Source organism: Anabrus simplex, chromosome X (assembly GCF_040414725.1).
Source record: "Anabrus simplex isolate iqAnaSimp1 chromosome X, ASM4041472v1, whole genome shotgun sequence".
In the NCBI taxonomy this organism is placed as follows: Eukaryota; Metazoa; Arthropoda; class Insecta; order Orthoptera; family Tettigoniidae; genus Anabrus; species Anabrus simplex.
Window position 1 is genome coordinate 103905431 of NC_090279.1, and position 22809 is coordinate 103928239.

General features: G+C 38.6%; 1 protein-coding gene across 1 annotated transcript in view; it reads left to right on the forward strand.

Moving 5' to 3' along the window:
- Cdk1 (Cyclin-dependent kinase 1) overlaps nucleotides 1-22809 on the forward strand; it is a 224788-nt gene that overhangs the window by 23809 nt on the left and 178170 nt on the right. Inside the window, exon 3 of the mRNA XM_067159281.2 lies at nucleotides 11220-11358. Within this exon, the coding sequence (XP_067015382.1) occupies nucleotides 11220-11358 (139 nt within the window). The remainder of the gene's footprint in view (nucleotides 1-11219; nucleotides 11359-22809) is intronic.

A 22809-nucleotide genomic window follows, 5' to 3' on the forward strand; every position in this document is an offset into this window, starting at 1 on the left:
ATTGCACCTTACTTCATATAAGTGACTGACCTACTTCCTCTAGATTTTATGATTTAAAATCGCACAGTGCTAATCCCCATTATCTTATATTGGTTCTTCAACTGTTTTTGTGATTGGCTCATTCTTTAATTTCTTCTTTACCTATGCATTGTTTTTGCATTTTATTCGGCTCATGACCCAGATTGGGGTTGAAACCGGTACCGCTTCTGCTTATAATTAAATAGGAATGTAACACTACATTTCTTATTTACTTGTATTGAATAGGTTGAAGTACGTTGTTTATTATTTCATTTTAATTGTGATACAGTTCAATACAGAACATCATGAAATTTTTATCTTTAAGCATCAGTAAGAAGACATAACAGAGTATATTGAACTAGCGTTCTACTGCTCTTTCATAATCACTCGGTTGCTGTGGAGTGCCAGACGGTTTCGTTGCAACCTGCGTAATCGAGTGCTCGCATGCGATTCGACACTAATCCAGACACTAAGTTTAAACTCCGATGTAACATTATGCTGACAATAATGATTTTTCATTTGAATAAACAGTTTTACAGTTCAAGTATGTATTAATATTACGTAAATCGAGCGAGTTTACTGTGCGGTTACGAGCGGGCAGCTGTGAGCTGGCATTCGGGATATAGTGGATTCCAACATCAGGTAATTGCTGGGGCTGTACCCTGATTAAAGCTACAGGCACTTCCTTTTCACTCCTAGCCCTTTCCTATCCCATCGTCGCCATAAGACTTACGGCGCAACGAAAAGCAAATTGAAATATTACGTAACTAGCTTATGATAACCGGGCGGTGAGTGAAAAAGGCTGGGTGGTACGCCCATTAGAAAGATCCTAGGGAGAACACTATTCCATATCTTCCCCACATTTACCAGTCACCCTTTCGTATCCTTCAGTGCTATTTCCAACTCTCGCATTGATATCGCCCATTAGCACTATTCTATCCTCGCTGTTGAACTTGACTACAATGTCACTCAATACATCATAAAACTTGTCTACTTCATCCTCATCTGCACCCTCACATGGTGAATACACTGAGACAATTCTTGTCCCGATTCCTCCAACTGCCAAATCTACCCACATCTTTCGCTCATTTACGTGCCTAACAGAAACTATGTTGCGTAAATAGTTCTCCAGATTAACAGCCCTAAACCATACTATGCCCTTCCCTTTTTAACACCCGTCAAGTATACTTTATAATCTCCTATCTCTTCCTCGTTATCTTCCCTTACCCGAATATCACTTACTCCTAGCACATCCAGATGAATCTTCTTTGCTGACACAGCCAGTTCTACTTTTTCTTTCTTTCTTTCTTTCTTTCTTCCTTCCTTCCTTTTTTCGATAAGCCCCATTAATATTGGAAACTCCCCATTGAATTCCATTTTGTTTGCCAAGTTGTTTCCTAGGCGTCCCTCGCCTGTCAAATGGGATGCTTCCTTAAAATGTTTTAGGCTTTGTAGTTTTGTGAAGAAGAATGGTACCCTACAGTACTTACACACAGTCCACGTGAGGATCTCACCTCTAACGGGTTATGGACCACCGGTGGATTGTATTGTCCTAGTCACCTGAGCACAAGGAGGGCCAGATTCAGATATGTCCGATATTCCCGCTCCCAATCCATAGCAACTGGTATCCTGTCTATACAATATTAAATAGAAGGAAGGATCCACCTTTCAATACTCCGTTGTTAAGTTGAACCATATAGAAGTTACAACCTGTTCATTTGGGACCGGTTTCAACACATTTGCAGTGTCATCAACCAATTAGCAAAGTAGCGCAAAAATTAAATCATAAAGATCTAAAAACAACTAACACAATGATCACAGGCAACAAATAAACACTATTTCATGCTGAAGCAATTCCAGTTGATGTTCGTTACACAGTGATCACACAGTCAAAGGAGTAAAAAGACAAAGAACACCAGTATTTCGTCTCTCAGGACCACTTAATAGGCCACTCAGAGGACATGACTACAGTAACCCACACCATGAACCATTTATGGAAAAAAAAAAAAAAAAAGTAACTTAAAAAGGACACTAAAAGACACATGAATTTTCCACAAAGTCAAAGCTTCTCTTACCCCAACACTACCCCTCCGTCCGTTCCCCTCGTCATGCTTTCAGCCAGTGAGCTGCTAGACACAAGTAGTCAAGCATCAGCCATCTACAAGACAAGGGCCAATAGGACCGGTAGCAAGGTCAGTACTTAACATATTTTCAATATTCCATAATACAATAGCAAAGTTTCTTCACGGAAAATTAAAATTTCTCTTTTTAGACTCATTATCCAATAACATCTCATCGAAAGATAAGAAACCAACTAAAATACAAAAATGTCAATTATGGTAGAGAGGAGTTCCCCCAGCCAAACTTACAATCTTTCCAATATAACGAAAATAAGCAACAGCAGTTTATATATTAGTTTTTAAGCCCAAATATAGGATAAAACATGCCATCTTACTGTAAAAGCCTCTACGATAAGAACTTCTAAATCAGAAGAGGAAAAAGAAACCCAAATCATTATGAACAGATAAAAACTGGTGACAAACATGTTTTAAATGTCTTTTAAAAGTGTTATTTTACTTGTTTTGCTGTCTGTCAATTTTAGATAGCTGTTAGCTGAAAATGTCTCGTGAGATGAAACTTGTCCTAAAACTAATGTAATGTATTAGTCCTAAATATACATATTCATACCTGCCAACCCTTCCGATTTACACGGAAACTTTACGGTTTTTAACTCGTCTTCTGATTTTCCGATTTATTTTTACTTCCAATTTTTGAAAATTATAACCTAGTACGGCCAATACTCTTCCCCTAGGATAAAGGATAAATTCTTACGTGCTTGTTTAATTTACAAAACCTCATTTTCAAGTGTAAGTATTTCGTAAGAATTTCGTCCGTCGCCTTTGTGTATGGTGTTTCTCGCTCACCACAGCACCGTGTGCGCTTCATACAACTGGGGATTCGGGGCGGCAATCGTCCTGCAAGCAAGTAAGCGCGCTAGCGACTCATTGAATCGGGACAAAAGAATGAGTTTGTTATTGTGTTGTCCGCACGCTGATAACATCGTTTCTCTGCGTAGTTTCGTCGGAGTTGTAGGCCGTTTTTTTTCTTGCATTTCTATGCTTCGCCCTCTTTCAGAGTCTCATGTTAAGAATGTATGGGACACATTGAATTGTTTTTATGTGGTAGTTTCGCGTATTTTAAGTGCATAATTTTAATGAGTTGAATGATTTTAAGGGGGTTGTGTCAGTGACGCATTCTGGTATTTTCTCTTCTCGTTATGGCCAAAAAAATAAGAAAAGGTATCTCCAAGTCTTCAGAGATACCAATAAATTTCTGTTCATTTTACTGTCTGTTAAAGAAAACTACCGTATTTTCTCGTGTAATTGACGCCCTTGCATGCCTGGCCCCGCGGTGTAGGGGGCAACGCTTCCGCCTGTCACCCGGCGGCCCCCAGGTTCGATTCCCAGCCGGGTCACGGATTTTTAATTGTAAATGCTTATTAAACCTGGCCTGGGGACTGGGTGTTTGTGTGTCGTCCTTAACGTTCCTTTCTTCACATTGAACACTTTACACTTCCGCCATTTACACAATACACGCAGGTTCCTCACATATGGTGCAAGTAAAAGATCTTTCTAGGTCCGGTCAAATAGCATTTTTTTAAACGCCCTTGCTTAATTTACGCTACCCAATATTTTTGGGTCCAAAGTGGAGAAAAAGAAATGTTTACGTATTTGAGGCGCCCACAACTTACAACATCCATCACACAGCTCCGGATGCGTTTCAAAATAAAGATGTCAAGTACTCGAGTAGCAAGCTTGCTATTGCGAAAGTGGGCATTCCAAATACAGGGCAATGTGCTGTTATTAGCCGGCAGGATATCTCGCTGCACTACTTCAGTGAGAGAATCAACCCAGAAGTGACTAGTGACGCTCAATTCCAGTCTGATACAAACATATTTTACGAGTGTTTCGGGCACAGGACATTTTGTGATAAGTAAAATTCTTTCAAGAATAAAATACTGTGTCCACCTATTCAATACAATTATATTTTGTAGTGATTAAATCCTACATCTTACGCCCTAGTTTTGGGCAGCCTCAGCCAAATTATTATTATTTATAATAATTATAATTATTTATTTATTTATAAATCCTCAGCCTAATACTAATCTTAAGGTCAAGTCTTAAATCTGTTAGACATTGGAACTAAATACAATGGTCTTATGCTAAAAAATTTTATACAAAAGTAGTGCCTTAGGTGATATTTACATAGTTTACAATATGTACATTAAATAAAAAGCCAGAACTTGTGAACAAGGAAGCAACTAAATTAATTTATTTCACAATGACTAGAAAACTGATTTCTCCTACTGTATGGATGAAAGTTTAATTGACTCGAGATTGATCACAACGTGAATTGGGGCTTCTCCAACTGTATGGAAGAACATTAGGTTGAAGGTTTTACAGTTGGTTCGTACAAAGGTGGTGGTCACCTACGTCGTAAGTACAGGTATATTAAGCTGCCTCTGTGGATCAGCGGTAGAGTGTCGGCCTCCGGATCCCAAGATAGCGGGTTCAAACCCGGCAGAGGTAGTCGGATTTTTGAAGGGCGGAAAAAAGTCCATTCGACACTCCATGTCATACGATGTCAGCATGTAAAAGATCTCTGGTGACACATTTGGTGTTTACCCGACAAAATTCATTAAATCTCAGCCATAGACGCCCAAGAGAGTTTCGGTTTACTCGGTCTCCCACCTAGTGGGGGCCTAGAGTAAAATGGAACGTCGAAATTGACGAGCAGACAGCCAGATGGCGTCAAATAGAAATGTCTGCACACGGTAGCTGAGGCCATACGATTATTATTATTATTATTATTATTGTTATTATTATTATTGTTATTATTATTACAGGTGTATTGTTACAAAACCGAAATCGTGGTATAAAGCCGATCATGTTGGGTTTGAATGTTCCTTTAGAAAGAAGCATGGTTGGAAGGTAATATTTTATAGGTTAAAACAAGCATGTTGGAAACACATTGATAATATCATTCATTGGTGCTCAGTTGATAATAATCTTTTGGGAATTTTGTGCCATTCTTGTCTATTAACGTTACCGTTGGTGCATTGTTCAACCTTGGGAGGAATATGACTTGTCTGTAACTGAATAAGAGAAAAAAGGAAATTTAGAATGATTAATGTAGAGCCCAATATAATAATTGTAAAGTGAAAGTGTTTACCCCATAAAAGCGGACAAACTTACTTGTCTCGTCGGATGTTAGCTGGAACCACATGTTCCGGTTGTGTCTGAATGACTAACGTTGTTACTTCTAGTGTAGTACTGATGCGGGAACGGAGGGTTGGGGCGTAGTGGGGAAGGGGGAGTGAGTTTCAATTTGTGCGTAAGTTTGTTATAAATAAATGTACAAGTTTTCAGTCTCGCTCAATAACTTTCCCTTGCCTAGGTTTCTAACGAACATCAAATCTTTCTCTATTGAGGTGAATTTATGGCCTGTTTCACTTATATGCTGGCTCATGGCCGAATACTTGTTATGCTTGGAAGCATTGCAATATTCCAGGTACCTTGTGTAAAAGCTCCTCCGTTTGACTAAAATACGTGAATCCACATTGTGTACATTTTTAACCTACAAACACCAGATCCTGAGTAAACGTTATTATTGACCCTATTGTGGTTTAGGAATATGTTATGGATATTATTTACTGTCCTGAAGGCTATGTTGACGTTGTGTTTTTTAAAACATTAATGATCTGATGGATGGCCAGGTTGTTATACGTAAATGTCACACAACGTGCTCCCTAACTGTACACATTCGACCAGTCAACAGGATTATATTACTGAATGTCCAACAACAAAACTACAAAGAAGGAGCATCTGCACCTACTCAATATGTTTTAACGAGATTAGTACCAAGAAAACTAATGACACGCCATAATATTTTGATGTTCATCATCCAACATTCTTAATCATATGAACTTAAAAGAAAAACAATATACTGTACATAGTTGAATATTCTAGAATGCTTGGTACAAACATACATGTGAACGTACAAAATTAATATAATTCCAAAGCGTACCGCAAGAATACTGTGAACATTTCATCGTATTTTAATGTATTTGATAAATTGTATTACATCCATATCAAAGAATGTTCTAGAATGTTTAGTATAAACATACCAATGAATGTATACAATGATTCACCAATATGAACTGAACTTCAAAGTGTACCTCAAGAATGCCATAAACATTTTACTTGTTGAAATTGTATTTCACCAAATTAGCTACTACTCACGAACAGTACACTAGAATTTTATGTAACATATACATGTCATGGAATATTGATGCTTGTTTTTAAACCAGAAGACACATATCAATGTATATTTTATATATTGTATATTTTAATATTATCACTCACATCATGTGACATTCTTCATTAGATTTAGTAATGTTTTAAAATTATATGTTAACTTTAGATCTTATGACCAGCCGAGGATGACCTCTCTGAAGGTCGAAACCGGTACTGCTTAGTAACAAGATATAATAAAGTATTGATTAGGTGGACGGTACCCATTCTTTGTGATTGTAGATACCAAGTATCAATACGAACATGAAACTGATAGATTATAATATTGAACATAAGTGTAGGATTTTCTATTTGCATTTAGATTTATAAATGACCAATATTTATAAACATTTTAAGGTAATCGCCCCACTGATAAGCAGAAAATTGTGGCTTCTACAATTTTTTTTACATAAGAATGAAAAACTCAGCACTGCGGTACCAAAGAGTCAACTGGTAACTCAGCACTTCCAAAAGGTTAACCTATCCGAACTGTAGTTTCACCATGTTCGACATTACTAAACATGCGCACGCAACCCCTCCCAGTGGTGGTTCCTCCACAGAACGGGAAGAAGTACAGGTGCTGAGTCGGACACGGTGCAAGATGGATCTGTCATTCTGCGATTTTTGTGCAGTGATTTTTTTATGATTATAAAGATAATTTAAGTACCAAAGAATGCCATTCTTCTTTGCTGCATGATTTTGGTGACGCTTCTCCCTCTAGGGTTACAGTTGGAAATTGGTTTTGCGAGTTCTCAAGGGGTTACCAGTCAGTTGAATATTAACCTCGTTCCGGTCACCCAGCATCAGCTGTGACTCAGGGAAATATTGATGCTGTGAGGAAAATGATCAAAGAAGATCCACATCTTACATTTTGTGACATTGAATGGACCCTAAATATTGGGTAATAGCACAGACCATCGTTCACTATTATTTGGGTCTTACAAAGATGTGCCCATTGGGTGCCACATTCCCTGACAGAAAGCCAAAAGGAGGAGAGTGTGGACTGGTGTCCTTTCATGCTAGAACAAATCACTGTAGGGCATTCCCAACATACCTACAATATACGTACCTGCCAACCCTTCCGATTTACCCGGAAAGTTTCCGGTTTTTAACTCGTCTTCCGATTTCCGATTTATTTTTACTTCTTCCGATTTTTTACTAATATAACCTCTAGTATGGCGAGTACTGTTCCCCTAGGATAAAGGAGAAATTCTTATGTGCTTGTGTAATTTACGAAACCTCGTTTTCAAGCGTATTTGATACTTTATTTCGTGAGTGTTTCGTCCGTCGCCTTTGTGTATCGTGTTTCCTGCTCACCACAGCAGCGTGTGCGCTTCATACAGCTGGGGATGCGGGGCGGCGATCGTCCTGCAAGCAAGAGGCTAGCGTTTGCTAACGACTCAGTTAATCGGGACGAAAGAATGAGTTTGTGTTGTTGGCGCGCTGTTAACATAGTTTCTGTGCATAGTTTCGTCGGAGTTGTAGGCCACGTGGTTTTTCTTGCCATTTCTATGCTTTCCTCCTCTGTCAAAGCCGTATGTTAATGTATGGGACATATCGAATTTAAGTGCATAATTTTAATGAGTTGAATGTTTTTAGGGGTGTTGTGTTCGTGACAGTTTCTGGCATTTTCTTTTCTCGTTATGGCCAAAATATATAACAAACGTTATCTCCAAGTGTTCAGAGATACCTATAAATTTCCATTCATTTTACCTTCCGATAAAGGAAACTAATGTATTTTCTCGCGTAATGAACACCCTTGCATGATTTACGCATCCCAATATTTTTGGGTCCAAAGTGGAGAAAAATATTCACGTATTTGACGCGCCCACAACTTCGAACATCCATCACTCAGCGTCGAATGCATTTCGAAATAAAGATGTCAACTACTCAAGTAGCAGGCTTCCTATTGCGAAAGTGGGTATTCCGAACGCAGGGCAGCGTGCTGTTATTAGCTGTCAGGAAATCCCACTGCACTAGTTTTAAGACGATTGTTTCGGGTACGGGACATTCTGTGATCTCAAAATTGTTAGTCCACAGTATTGGAGTAATACTGCATCATACAAACTCGAAACATACGGGAATAGAGCAGCGGGCATCAAGTATTCGGTGTCCAAATCAAACTTGCGCTACTGCAGTAGCAGAATTGCATTTCAAGCGCCCAACAAGTCTCGCAAAGCATTTTGCGGACCAAGAAGCGGCAAGTTTCCGCAAATAGAGGATTATCTGTTTAAATACATGATTTTGTTACACAATGTTGGATGAGCAGTTTCTCACGAAATGCTGTACTTTAAAGAATGAGAAATAGCAGCGGCTCATCGAATCAGTGTCTTGGATTTGAAGGTTAGCCTAGGCTTGATTCGTTTTACGAAGAGAAATGGACTTTCTCTTCGACAAACAACATTATGCCAAAAAATGACTAATGATTTCAACATTTCCATCGCTGTGTGATTGAGAAGCGCAAAGTGAAGAAATACTTGATCTCCCTTATAGGAACCGCAGGCCAGTCGCCAGTCAGTTTCCATATGCCACAAAGTCGAACAATCAATAAGAAAGGAACATACAGTGTTATCGTACGCGCTGTGGGAAGCAAAAAATGATGTACCGGTACTGCAGTGCTTGCTGTAACAGCTGGAAAGCTTGCACCTTACATTGTTCTAAAACGAAAAATGCCTAAAGCAAAATTTCCACGAATGATAAACGTTCGTATTCAGGAAAAAGGGTGGGGTTTGGGGTAATATAGCAGTGTCCCTCCTTCGATGCCCGGCCCTTCTCGTGTTGGATAGTTTTCTTTTTTTGCCAGTATGTCATTCAGATCGTGTCCGCCCCATGGTGTCAGAGTAGCGTGCCTGCCTCTTACCCGGAGGCCCCGGGTTTGATTCCTGGCCAGGTCAGGGATTTTTACCTGAACCCGAGGGCTGAGTCGAGGTCCACTCAGCCTACGTGATTAGAATTGAGGAGCTATCTGACGGTGAGATAGCAGCCCCGGTCTAGAAAGCCAAGAATAACAGCCGAGAGGATTCGTCTTGCTGACCACACGACACCTTGTAATCTGTAGGCCTTCGGGCTGAGCAGCGGTCGCTTGGTATGCCAAGGGCTGTAGTGCCATGGGTTTTGGTTTTTTTTGTGTCATTCAGGTCACATTGTCAGCTTGTAATGAGAAGGTTTTCTAGTGTGGGTACTTCAAACCCACGTGTCTAACTTACCTGATGTACCCTATTTGACTTTTCAGAAAAATCTCACGCCGGAATTTTACGCCAAATATTGATAACCGTGAATGAGTTGAACCAATTGTGTTTATATTATATTTGATGTATCTTTTAAATGTAAATGAACTGTAAATAATTTGTAAAGATTTGAATTCCTTGAATAATTTACGCATCCGAAGTTTTCGCCTTTTTTTTTTTTTTCATCAAAAAAGTACGTTCATTACGCGAGAAAATACAGTATTATGCATTTTGTTGTGTGTCAGTGTGCCATAAATATTATTATTGGTATGTAAGTGTCATAAATAAGAGTGATTAGGTACATTTTCTTGTAACCATTTTTGTTTTCTTAGTTGAAGGTTTTGAATTTAATGGTCAGTTCGCATTGTAACTGTAGATATCTATGCCTTTTGTCCTGACCTTTTTTCACGTAGACTGTGGTGGAATATATGTGATGAAATCCAAGAATTAATAAAATCTTCCTATTTTTTGTTTCTGAAAGTTGGCAGGTATGAATATAGTTACAGGTGATGAAACATGGGTCTACCATTATGACCCTGAAATAAAGACTATCTTCTGTGTGGTGCTTTCCAGGGGAGGAACGACCCACAAAAGTTTGAAGTTGAAGCTCTGGAAAGAAGATAGTGGCAGCTTTTTTTTTTTTTTTTTTTAAATACGAAAATGGGGATCTCGCCTTCCTGACCTTGTACCCATGTTGTCAGTGCTGAATGGTACCTGAATGATTGTCTTTAGAGTTCCCGCCACATGGAGGTCACAGCACCCAAAGTCCAAGATAGGGCACCTTCTACTACATCATGACAATGCGTCTGCATACAGGACTGCGAGAAAAATTGACTTTTTGGAAAAGGAGTTTTTTTCTCGCACTCTGCTAAAACGTTTCGGCATAGCCCTCGTAATAGTTTGCTGCTTGGGTATTGTTTAAAGTAAAATTTTCGATGTAAATACAATTGGCGATCGCCTTCTCACATTGTTAAATTAAACACAAAGGTAAGAAGAAAACCTGGAATTTCCTGCATGAAACTCAAAATAATTTGTTTAACTTACTAAAGCCAAAGAACTAAGAATTACAATTCCAAAGAGAGGGAAATTTACTTAGGGATAGTATGGCTCTCGTGTGAGCCCACATGGACTGTCCTGTTTCACCAGACAACCAATCCCATGGCACAAGAAGCCTTGTATCCTGCACAAGCTTGGTAACACTCTGGTTAGCTGTTTTGGCTAAAGACCATGCAGATTTAGAAACCACACATCCTTTCTCCAATCAAATTTAATTAGTTTTCTGTAGTTACGAGTTCTGGTTTTATCTGCAAGGTAAAATATTTTTTTAATAATTGGTCCACTGTCTTCAATGCACGTGTCTTAAACTAAACTTTAAGAAAACACACATTATGTGCATGTTTTGGCCCCATTGGACCTTCCTCAGTCTTAAAAATATACAGTTAATAAAACTACATCAAAACATAACACTAAAAGTCCTATGAAAACATTTACGTTGAAATATCTTATCATTAATCAAAATAAATACCACCCCTCTTGTCCTGTAATGTTTATCAGATTTAACTCAAGTTGCTGTAAAATAAAGTGGTAAACATTGTTTAACACTTTTTTAATTTGTATTCAGTTTGGAAAATGTTATCATGGAAGAAGCTCGCCTCCATTTGGTGTTTGAGTGGTTGACGATGGACCTCAAGAAGTACATGGATACTCTGGGGCAGGGGCAGCTCATGGAGCAGGACCTAGTCAGATCCTATCTTTACCAGGTACCGTATTGTAACTTAGTGTATAATTAAATGTGACTTTGCTGTTGACATGCATGTTTCTAGTTATCCCATTAAATGGTTCTTGATTTTGTGCCTGTGTTGTTTGAGTCATCAGTCCATAGTCTGGTTTGATGCAGACCTCCATGCCACCCTACCTGTGATATTCATTTCTGCATAACTACTACATAATATATCTGTTTTAATTTGCTTCATATTCATACCTTGGTCCACCCCTACCTTTTTGCCACCTACACTTCCCTCAAAAATAAACTGAACAAGTCCTGGGTGTCGTAAGATGTATCATTCTGTTTCTTCTTGTCAAATTTAGCTGAATCGATCTCTCACCAGTTCGATTTAGTATCTCTTCATTCATGATTCAATCTACCCACTTCACCTTCAGCATTCTTCTGTAGCACCAAATTTCTTTCTGATCTAGTTATCTCCATGTCTCGGTTCCATATGATGTAACACTCGGAATGAAAGTTTTCAAAAACAACTTTCTAATTTCTATATCAGTGTTTGAAGTCAGCAAATTTCTGTTCTTAAGAAATACTTAATAGGACTCAGAAAGCCTCTCAGTTGTATTTTCAAGTGAGAAATTTACTGAGATGATAAAATTCCCCAGAAAGCGATATTGACCCTGTTTTGTACCTAATACAGTGAAACTCTGTTAAGTTTTTCAAGTGACCACAAAAAAGCTTCTTAGCAGGAAACTTCTTAAAAGGGGTAATGCCCAAAAACTTATTCTGTACTTTGACATACATGTGAAACACACAGCCAACAGATTTCCTTGTTTGTGAACAATACCGAAATATGCTAATATATAAGAGCTGCTAAAAGAAAGCCACAATATGAATACAGTATTAGATTATCATGACATGTAACCTTGCACAAGAGATAAAAGAAATGCTAAGAACATTAAAACGGTAGATGGTGACCGTACATTATGTAACCTCCATACTGCATTAGACATTAAATACATTTCCAAACACAAAAGTCTAGGCTCCTACTTGGAAAAGAAATTGTCCAGGGTTGACTGTTTTAGGTTTTTACTGCTTTCTTGAACTATAAACCACCGAGCTGGATAGCTGCAGTCGCTTAAGTGCGGCCAGTATTCAGTATTCTGGAGATAGAGTTCGAACCCCACTGTCGGCAGCCCTGAAGATGGTTTTCCGTGGTGTCCCATTTTCACACAAGGCAAATGCTGGGGCTGTACCTTAATTAAGGTCACGGCCGCTTCCTTCCCATTTTAGCCCTTTCCTGTCCCATCGTCGCCGTAAGACCTATCTGTGTTGGTGCGATGTAAAGCAACTTTGTAAAAATATATATATATCTCTATATATAAACTTCTCCATTTCCCACATTGCCTTCTGTGTGTTCTGGGGCACACTGACTGAACCTTCCATAAACCGCCTCAGTTTTTCACACCCCCCGTCATCTGCTTAAAGTTAACGGCAGCAGACGGGACATCGGCAACTTATTCTTAGAGATTCTTAGAACCTATTCATAGGCCTATATCGCCCCTGCATTCATACTAGTTGTCATGGCCACGGGCGTAGTTTCTGGCTGTTTCGCAAGTACCGCATGGACAAGCCAATATTGAGTTTATTTTCCTGCTTTAATCCTCTTCATGCTAAAGGTAATGAAGAAAAGAAAAGCAGGTTCGAAGTTGCAGAAATGAGTGCATGGAAAAGTATTGGGGTATTGCGTGTGAGTGATAAAGGTGCAGTAGCAACACTAGCACATCTACACGTAAAGTTTCTTTCCCCACGAGAATTTTATTTCATGTCTCCTTATCCTTGTGCTACGTTCTAATAATGTGATGTAATAATTATGAGTGACACGATAATACAATGTTTAGCTCGTATAACGGTAAAAATAACTTTCAATTTTATGCCAACATGTGGTATTGCAGTGCCTCTGAGTGCGTGTATCAGGCCCCCCTGTCACCAACACCCAGCTGGTTAGCAACATGCGTTCAACTTCGTAGGCGATCGGGATCTTTCGGCCGGCTGTTTGGCGGCATAATATGTGTCAGCTGGCAAGTCGGCTGTTTCCTGCATAGAGTTGGGATGTTTCTTTGTTTCGTAATAGTTTATTCACCTAACTAATAATGGACACGGAAAATCTTATCAGTTTAGTTCCAAAGCGTAATTTCCTCTACGACAAGACCCATGAGCATTATTGCAACAACGTAAGAGAGAATGTCTGGAAGGAAATAAGCAAAGGAATGAAAAATCAAACCAGTTAGAATATTCAATTTCGTTGTAGATTAGGCCTATACGTTGCTTTATTTTGCAATTATTGTTGACCTTATTTCAGAATCATATCATTTTGGAGTTCATATACAGTACGGTATGTCAGTACAATAATTGATATGGCTTGGAATGTACAGTATTTACCGTGAACAATTTTGTAAGTGGCATTCCCTACGGGTGTCGTATATGTATTCATAACAAACAGTACGGTAATGCATAAGAAGCTGCTGTGTTGTGGACAAATACATTTTTCGGTTTTTAATTAATGTTGATGCCACCTCGATTAATGACTTTACCCTGTCGCGGCACGCAACTTACTGCATTAATGTTTTATCAAACCATCCATTGCGTACTTTGTGTTTCCCGCGTAGAATCCCATTTAATTCTATTCTGCTTGATGTAAACAGTGGAGTGGAAATTACGACTGAGTGTTCGATTCGATTCCACAAGGTGAGAGTGAGCATCGGGTGTTGTCACGTCATAGCACGACGTCATGGCCTTAGCAAGCCCAGAGAGGCTCCATGACAGGTGCAAACGGTCTAACACAGGGTTCAAATTGCACGGGGACTGGAGGGTTCTAACCATGAGCTGCTTTGAGCAGACGTTTTCTATCTCAAGGGGCTCTAAAATTTGAACTGTTTAACCGGAAAATATATTTACAACAGAACACTTAAAGCGGGATAAATATACATGTATCTTAATGCAACCGATCAAGGGACCGAGAATATCACACTTCTTAGGTGTTTTTCACTGTAGTAAAATACAGTCAACAGAAATGAAATTCATCAGAACAATGAATCAAAAGACCGGGAAAGACAAGATTAGAAATGAATCAAACAGGAAGGAGGCTGGCATCAAAATACCTGTTAGTTTTTAGGAAGACACAAGGCTACAATGGTTTCGACATGTTATGAGGATGGACAGATCAAGAACAGCAAGGAATTACTTTGACAGAAGTGAAAGGGGTGAGGCCTGTAGGGAGTCCAAGAAATAGATGGATACAGTGAAATCGGAGGTCAGCGAGAGGAATGTCATGTGGGAGGACATAAAGGAACAGAAACTATGGGGTCGATGCATAAGTTGTGCGGTATTCTTTTGGGTTGGCAACAATGCGGCGTGAAGGGATTGCTTATCGTTATTCCGTTTTTTTAACTGAGTTTGGAGTTTGTGTGTTGTGAAACACAGGTTTTCTTGATTGTGAACGTATTATTTGTGTATATTTCAAACGGATATGGAATGTCAACTTGAGAAAAGTGAGCAATTTGACACATTTTACTCTGAGTTTAACCAAATATCCGGTGCAGCGGGAGCTGCGAGAACAATTTGTGAAGTGTACAGGAATGAAGCAATTGCTGAAAGAACAGCACTTTTCCCGCTTTCAAGCAGGACAGTTTGACTTGTCTGATGATCCACGTTCTGGAAGACCTCCAGATTTTGACAAAAATTGCTTGAATGAGTTACTTCATGAGAATCCTCGTCAAACGACACGGGAAATGGCGCAAGTTTTTTAATGTGATCAGTCAACTATTGTACGCCATTTGTATTCGATGGGTAACGTACAGAAATTGGCTGTATGGTACCACATGTGCTAAGTGACAGTAACAAAACTCTAATAAACATCTGTTAGTCATTGCTTGACCGGCACCGGTTGGCTTGTTATAAGCACAAAGCATTCCTTTCGAACATTGTCACTGGTGACTAGAAATGGTCCTGTATGTCAACATGAAGAAGACGAAAGAGTGGCTCAGCCCATCAAGAAAGCAACTCCCCATGCCAAGGATAGTGCCCATCCATAGAAATCTTCTGCGTTTGTAACAAAGATTGCATTCTTCACCATGAACTTCTTCAGAAAATCATAACGATTACCTCTACTATTTAGTTACCAGCTAAGACAGCTTGCCATTGCTATTGACAAATAAAGGCAGACAATAACCAGTCTTATTGCTCCATGATGACGCTTGTCCATGTACGGCGCAATTGACCCAAAGTGTGATTGCTGAACGTGGCTGGGAACCTCTTCCTCATCCTCCATATTGCCCTGAATTTGCGCCCTCAGATTTCCGTCTTTTCCGCTCTCTTTGAAAACCACATTCAGAGGCAAGTGTTTCCTGACGAAGCTTCTCTGGACACATGGCTAACAGATTTCTTCCAGTCAAAACCAAAACAGTTCTACACATGAGGCATTAAACTGCTACCTGAACGTTGGCAGACAGTCATAGAGTGGAAGTGAATACATCACAGTGATTGTGATTGAGAGTTACGGAGCTTGACTTGTGCATCGACCCATTATACTGTTACTGCACATATCGCATTGACAATTATAACTGAGTAATTATATAATTTATTTGTGTTTTTAAATTTACAATATTGTTGTACCGTATTTACACGAATAATCCCCGCACCCTAACTTTAGGAAGGCTGATTTTGAAAAAAAAAAAATGAAATTGACCCAAATAAAACCCGCACCGCACCCCAATTTCGTGCCTCATTTAAAAAAAAAAATGTGTGTATTATCATGTAAGTACGGTATTTCATTTATATAATGTACTAGCTGATATACCCGTGCTTTGCTGCGGAATTCTACTTTATATACAGAATTTTAGGTTAGGTAATGTGCATGTTGTGAGCAATATTGTTTTAAATTGCATAGCTCTTAACGTTACCTTAGAAACGCGACGGGGAAGTCACCAAATCCCCCCGGGGGGATTTGGGCGTAGAATAACACCCACGGTATCCCCTGCCTGTCGTAAGAGGCGACTAAAAGGGGCCCCAGGGGCTCTGAACTTTGGAGCTGGGTTGGCGATCACGGGGCCCTTAGCTGAGTCCTGGCATTGCTTTCTCTTACTTGTGCCAGGCTCCTCACTTTCATCTATCCTATCCGACCTCCCTTGGTCAACTCTTGTTCTTTTCAGACCCCGACGGTATTACATATGGAGGCCTAGGGAGTCTTTCATTTTCACGCCCTTCGTGGCCCTTGTCTTCCTTTGGCCGATACATTCATTTTTCGAAGTGTCGGATCCCTTCCATTTTTCCCTCTGATTAGTGTTATATAGAGGATGGTTGCCTAGTTGTATTTCCTCTTAAAACAATAATCACCACCACCACCACCGAAGTCACCAAACATCTTTTCTGATATGAAGACTGTGTTCGGGAATTTTCAGTGTAATGGTAGGCCTGTAGGCCTGCTTGCCTACCATACCAGCAGTCACAATCAGGTTGGGGAGTTTTCATTTTCATGGTAGACACTCGCTCTCCACCTGCCTTTTTACATCCTCAGGAAGACCCTTAGTGGTTTTCCCAATTGAAATAAACATAGGTCATTACAATGATGTCAGTAGGAATGGCGCGATTAAAAGCAATGATTTCATATGAAATACTCGATCAAATTAAAAACCACACATTTTCTCAGTTTTAACGAACAGTACTACGCTGACAACTTATTAGTCCAGATTTCCAGAGCTGGAATGACCAAGCCGCAGACAGCTGTGATCTGTGAACGTTCTTATGTTTTTTTTGCGCGGGGAAGTGTTCGAATAGTGGAAAGTTCCAGGGCAAAAACTATTCCTTTTTACAAATCTGTTTCCTAGGAGTACCTGATGAGTTGGAAAATGTCAATTCACTACACTGGAGGCAAATTTTTCCTCCAAGCCAGAGGAGAAACCTGTTCTTCACTGTTAATTTGGCTACTACTAAGTGAGCCTCGGGTTTAAGTGTGCACACTGCTCATTCAAAACAGCGCGTCAAAGTAGGGATCGAATAGCTGGAATACTATAGTGAACCAGTGTCTTACGTACCAGCAGTATCAGAAAATGTATGAACCAGAGAATGGCATGCTAAAGAAGAAAATTGTCTACTCCTCAGCTATTTCCCGCCAATATTCAGTCAGGCTGTTATACTCGGTACGCAGCAGTAATCCCATCTATCGGAGTTGAGTGGCGGCATCAGAGAGAAAGAACATCACAGCAAACAATGGTCAGTGTAACGTTACTGATAATCAATGTTATGTGCTTTCGGTTTTGTAGGTCTTCACATTTAGTTTTCTTCAGGCTCTGAAATACCACTATCATATTATTATTATTTATAAGTTTCATATTCCGTATTGATTGGATTCAATGTAATAGACAAGAAAAATGTTCCACCGATCAATACATCAATACATACAATAAATGTATTGATCGGTGGAACATTTTTCTTGTCTATTACATACCACTATCATATAACACAGATGTTGATTCCCATAGGGAATTTAAAATATTTGTCCCGAATGAGTAAATTTATAATACCAATATAATGGTCCGTTATTGGACATTATAAATTTTCCAGCTAACTGCAGGTAACCATGAATGAGTTAGCTGGAAAATTTATAATGTCCAATAACGGACCATTATATTGGTATTACCACTATCATAGTCGGTACTATAAAACTGAATAAAATAAAAATGATCGGAAATTGGTTCTTTATAACTTTTGTTATATAGTACTTTTTGATAGGACCAGTAACATTGGTACATAATTTTTAGGCACCTTCCCCTAAACTACAATTTCATCCAGGGTGAATAAAATTGTTTATAGTTTTGACTGTAGTTTCTTATCCCCGACTCTATATACTGATTTTCATTAAATTCTGTTAACCCATTTTCTCGTGGCTGGGTGTTGATAATGACTTGGCAATAAAAATACAAATTCATGAATATCTCTATCACAGACGGTACGATAAACAAGTATAAGACATAAATGATCGCAAATTTAATTCTATATAACTTAATTATGTAGTATTTATCGATAGAAACAATATACATATTTGATAATTACATTTTAGGACTTCCCTAAACTACCATTTCACTCAGCGTGAATAAAATGATTTATAGCCTAGATTGTAGTGGCTCATCCCCCGGCTTACCAGTTTTCATTAAATTCTCTTCAGCCGTTTTTCGTGATGCGTGTACATACAGACTGACAGAAATTACGGAAAAGTAAAAAGTGCATATCCTTGTTACTGTGGACATGACTGATACAGAAATGTCATTCTTTTCAATTCTGAGCTATGTGCAGACAAAACTCATATATATGTAAATTTATTGATGAAGTTGTGTATGGAGTGCAACACCTCGCTGGCAGGATGGTTTTTCTGGTGCCAGGGACTGGCAGGGGACCATAGAAGGGCGAGAGACATGCCGTGAGTAACATGTGGAGACAAGTCTCATGAAATTATGTAATTTCACAATGGTGCTAACACTTTTAAATTCTGCCAAACCATTAGCACAACTTTAGTTACGTCCTTTCAAGTGTAAATATTTTCAGTTCACTTTTTAGATGAAAAATTCATATAATGACAAAGTATCAATGGTTTAGAGGAAGTGTCCATAAAATTGACATAAGAAGATTGACAATGACATAAGTGTTATGTGGCTGAAGATGTACCACTTTTAACCTTAAGCAATTTAGTGTATCGACAAGGTGGAAAATAAATAATTAGTTCTGAATCTGTGTAAGTGCGATATGGACTATGAAGCTGATTTTATCTAAATACGGTATACCACTCGTTCTACGCACACATCAGAGAGTCAAATGCGTGCACTTGAGAACCGCGGAGCCATGAGGAGCAAGGAGTAGAGCCTACTTCACAGCCGAATTGACGAGGTATTCCTGCGTCATTCTAGCTAAGAGAGCAGGTTATATCTATGTAGCTGGCCGTGATTTCACAACACTCGCGGGAAACAAATCAAGCGATGACCAGATAACTGCTTACGAATTGATTAAGAAACGATTCAGAACCTTCACTGGTCGTAGTAACAGCATATTAGGTGAAAATGGGAAACTGTTGTCTGAGAGTAAAGAAGTGGGAGAAAAATGGAAGTGATACATAGAAACATTATATGAAGATCCTACTGACACAAATGAACTGGAAAATGAAGACAACATAACAAGTGACCAACTGGAACCCTCTTTAACAAAAGAACAATATCTTTAGGCTGTGAAAGAACTGAAACCTAATAAAGCGCCAGGATGCGATGAAATAACTGGAGAAATTATACAGACACTGGATGATGAAATACACGGCTATATTTTTAAAATGATCATGGAAATATATGAAACTGCAGAAATTCCAGAAGACTTTAAAGTCTCATGATCCCTATACCAAAGAAACCTGGAACTCTAAAATGTGAAGAACATCGCACCTTGAGTCTATTGTTGCGCATGTCAAAAATATTGACAAGAATAATATATAACCGAATAAGCAACAAAATTGAACCACATTTGGCTGAAGATCAGTTTGGATTTACGCGGAATAGAGGCACACGAGAAGCTATTCTAATGTTACGACAGGTTATAGACAAAATGCTAGACATAAGAAAACCTTTGTTTATTGCATTCGTGGATTTAGAAAAAGCTTCTGATAATGTGAACTGGAATATGTTAATGAAGATTATGACTAGTGTTGGTCTAGATTTTAGAGATAGACGAATAGTTTATGAACTCTATAACAACCAAAGAGGCATCATAAACATAAATGGTGAAGTATGGGAGGCTTATATAAAGAAAGGAGTACGACAGGGATGTAATTTGTCACCAGTGCTGTTCAACCTGTATATTGAGAAAGGCATTGAGGAATGTAAAGAGGATATGGAAGGGATAAAGTTAAATGGAGTAGAAATCAAAATAAGATTTGCTGATGACATAGTTGTCATAGAGGAGAACGAAGAGAAACTACAAAGTGCATTAATAAGAATGAATAAGATATTGAGAGATAAGTATAACATGAAAATTTATACAAAAAAGACCAAAATTGTGGTATGCAGCCGCCAGCATATTGCAGTCAACATCAGAATTAGTGTTGTACCATTAAGGCAAGTAAATGTATTTACCTACTTAGGAAGTAAAATCACTCCAGATGGCAAAAGTTCAGTCGACATAAAGAGCAGAATTTCCCAAGCAAAAATTGCTCTTTACGAGAAAAGGATACTACTTACATCAAGGAATTTAAATGTGGAGACCAAGAAGAGATTTATTAAGTGCTATGTCGAGTGTGGCCTTGTACGGTTCAGAAACGTGGACTATAAGTGCATGTGATAAACGTTTGGAAGCATTTGAGATGTGGTGCTGGAGGAGGATGGAAACGATCTCATGGACAGAAAAACTCACCAATGAAGAAGTTCTTCGATGAATAGGTGAAAAAAGATTCTTTTTAGCAATGATAAGAAAAAGAAGAGACCAATTAATTGGCCATCTCTATAGGCACAATGGTTTCATAGTTAATGTCATGGAAGGAATGATTCAAGGTAAAAGAGGAAGACCTAGACTGCAATATTCAAGACAGATCAGAGATGATGTAGGAACAGGCTCATATGTGGAAATGAAGAGATTAACGGATTACAGAGAAGAGTGGAGGAGACGAATTGCTGCCAGCCAATCTTAGGATTGTGAGAATTAAAAAGATTATTTCGTATGGCAAAATAAGGATACATTGGAAATGTACATATTACAGTATTTACAGATCAGGTAAATTAAAATGTAATGTCCAGTGCATTCAGCCAGTTCACAACTTCATCAGTGGCACTGTGTATATCCTGAATAGTTCCCTCAAATCTTCTTCTTGGGCACTCCGTAACAACATGCTGGATGGTCTGGGGAACATTGTCACAATCACAGTATGAGTTTTCAGCTTTTCCCCCACTTGTGAAGCCAGAATTTGTATCTTCCGTGGTTTGTCCTAATTCTATTTAGACGTCCATGCCTTTCTAGGTAAATTGAAACCAGGCGGGGCTTTACATGGATCGTTAATTAAACCCAGCTGATCAGAGTTTGAAGAAGACCATTCTTCTTTCCAGGTCTGATCAAATATGTTTAGTTGCCACCTTACGAACATTGAAACGAGGAGAGTTGACCTGTAATGCTCTTAAGTGATTGAACATTTTGTACTTCTTTCCCTTTTTTCGTAGAAATTAATTTTTATCACGGCATGTTACAAGTGATAAAAATCATTGTTGTCCGTATTGAAGATACTGAATGTAGGATGCTAAATGGTTTATTTTGTCACCTATTCAATACATATAAATTTTACATTTAGGAATTTATTATTAATTCCGCTTGAGACATGTTTCGCCCTTCATTGAGGGCATCAGTCAAATTACCTCCTCAAGGCAAAAATCAGGTACCTGATTAGTATTTAAAATGCACAAATTAATACACATTACAATGGGAAAATTAAGTACGAGAAACACTTGTACAATGGTGATGGTTAAACAATATAAGTTCAAAGAATAAGAAGTCGGCACCAATGCTTAAAATTACTGGGTAATTATAGCAGAGTTCAGCAGTCGTGCTCTGAAGAATAATTGATGCACTCATAGGAAATTATAAAGTTATAAAATTATTTACAGTATAACAGTCGGGGGGAGAGGATATAGTGCTCGGTGTCAATGTTTTTAATAAAATTACTGCCAATGGTTGGTAACTATACAGTAAATTTACATTATCCAATAAAGCAGTTGAGAATTTACAGTTTATATACATATTTACAAGAGAGCAGCTTGGTGAGCAAGGATATAAAAAAAGTATATTACCAAGTGCGTCCCATTGCTTTAATCGTTGGAAGATGATTGTAGCGTTGACATATCAGAAATAATTTTGCCTTCGACCGTAATGCCGTAATCATGAAGTGAAATCCGTAATCATTATGGACAATATGTAACAGTTGGCACCTCTGTATAAGTGTGGGTCCTTCAAAAGGCTCAATGTCCATGAGACTTGATGTTGTGAGAGATTTTAAATTATGCTTTAACTGTTTGGGCAATAGTCATAATGTCGATCAGTGCTAATCAGGTTCGTGCAAGATATGTAAAAAATATAATTCACTATTGCATGATAACACCAGGCGCGACCGCAGCAGGCCAATGCTTAGATCACGGGAAACAGAGAGGGAACACAGCTCGCGCCGGGCAGTAGCTAATCATACAACCCATTCAACAAATGTTACACACTGCGCTGCTAAGGAATCTGATCTGTCTACAGTCTTGATTCACAAAGTAATGAATGGAAGTATAGGGATCCACCTATTCAATAAAAATTATATGAGAATTTCTTAAATCACCACACATTTATTTATTTATTTATTTATTTATTTATTTATTTATTTATTTATTTATTTATTTATTTATTTATTTATTTATTAAATGCTACCAGTTTCGGCATA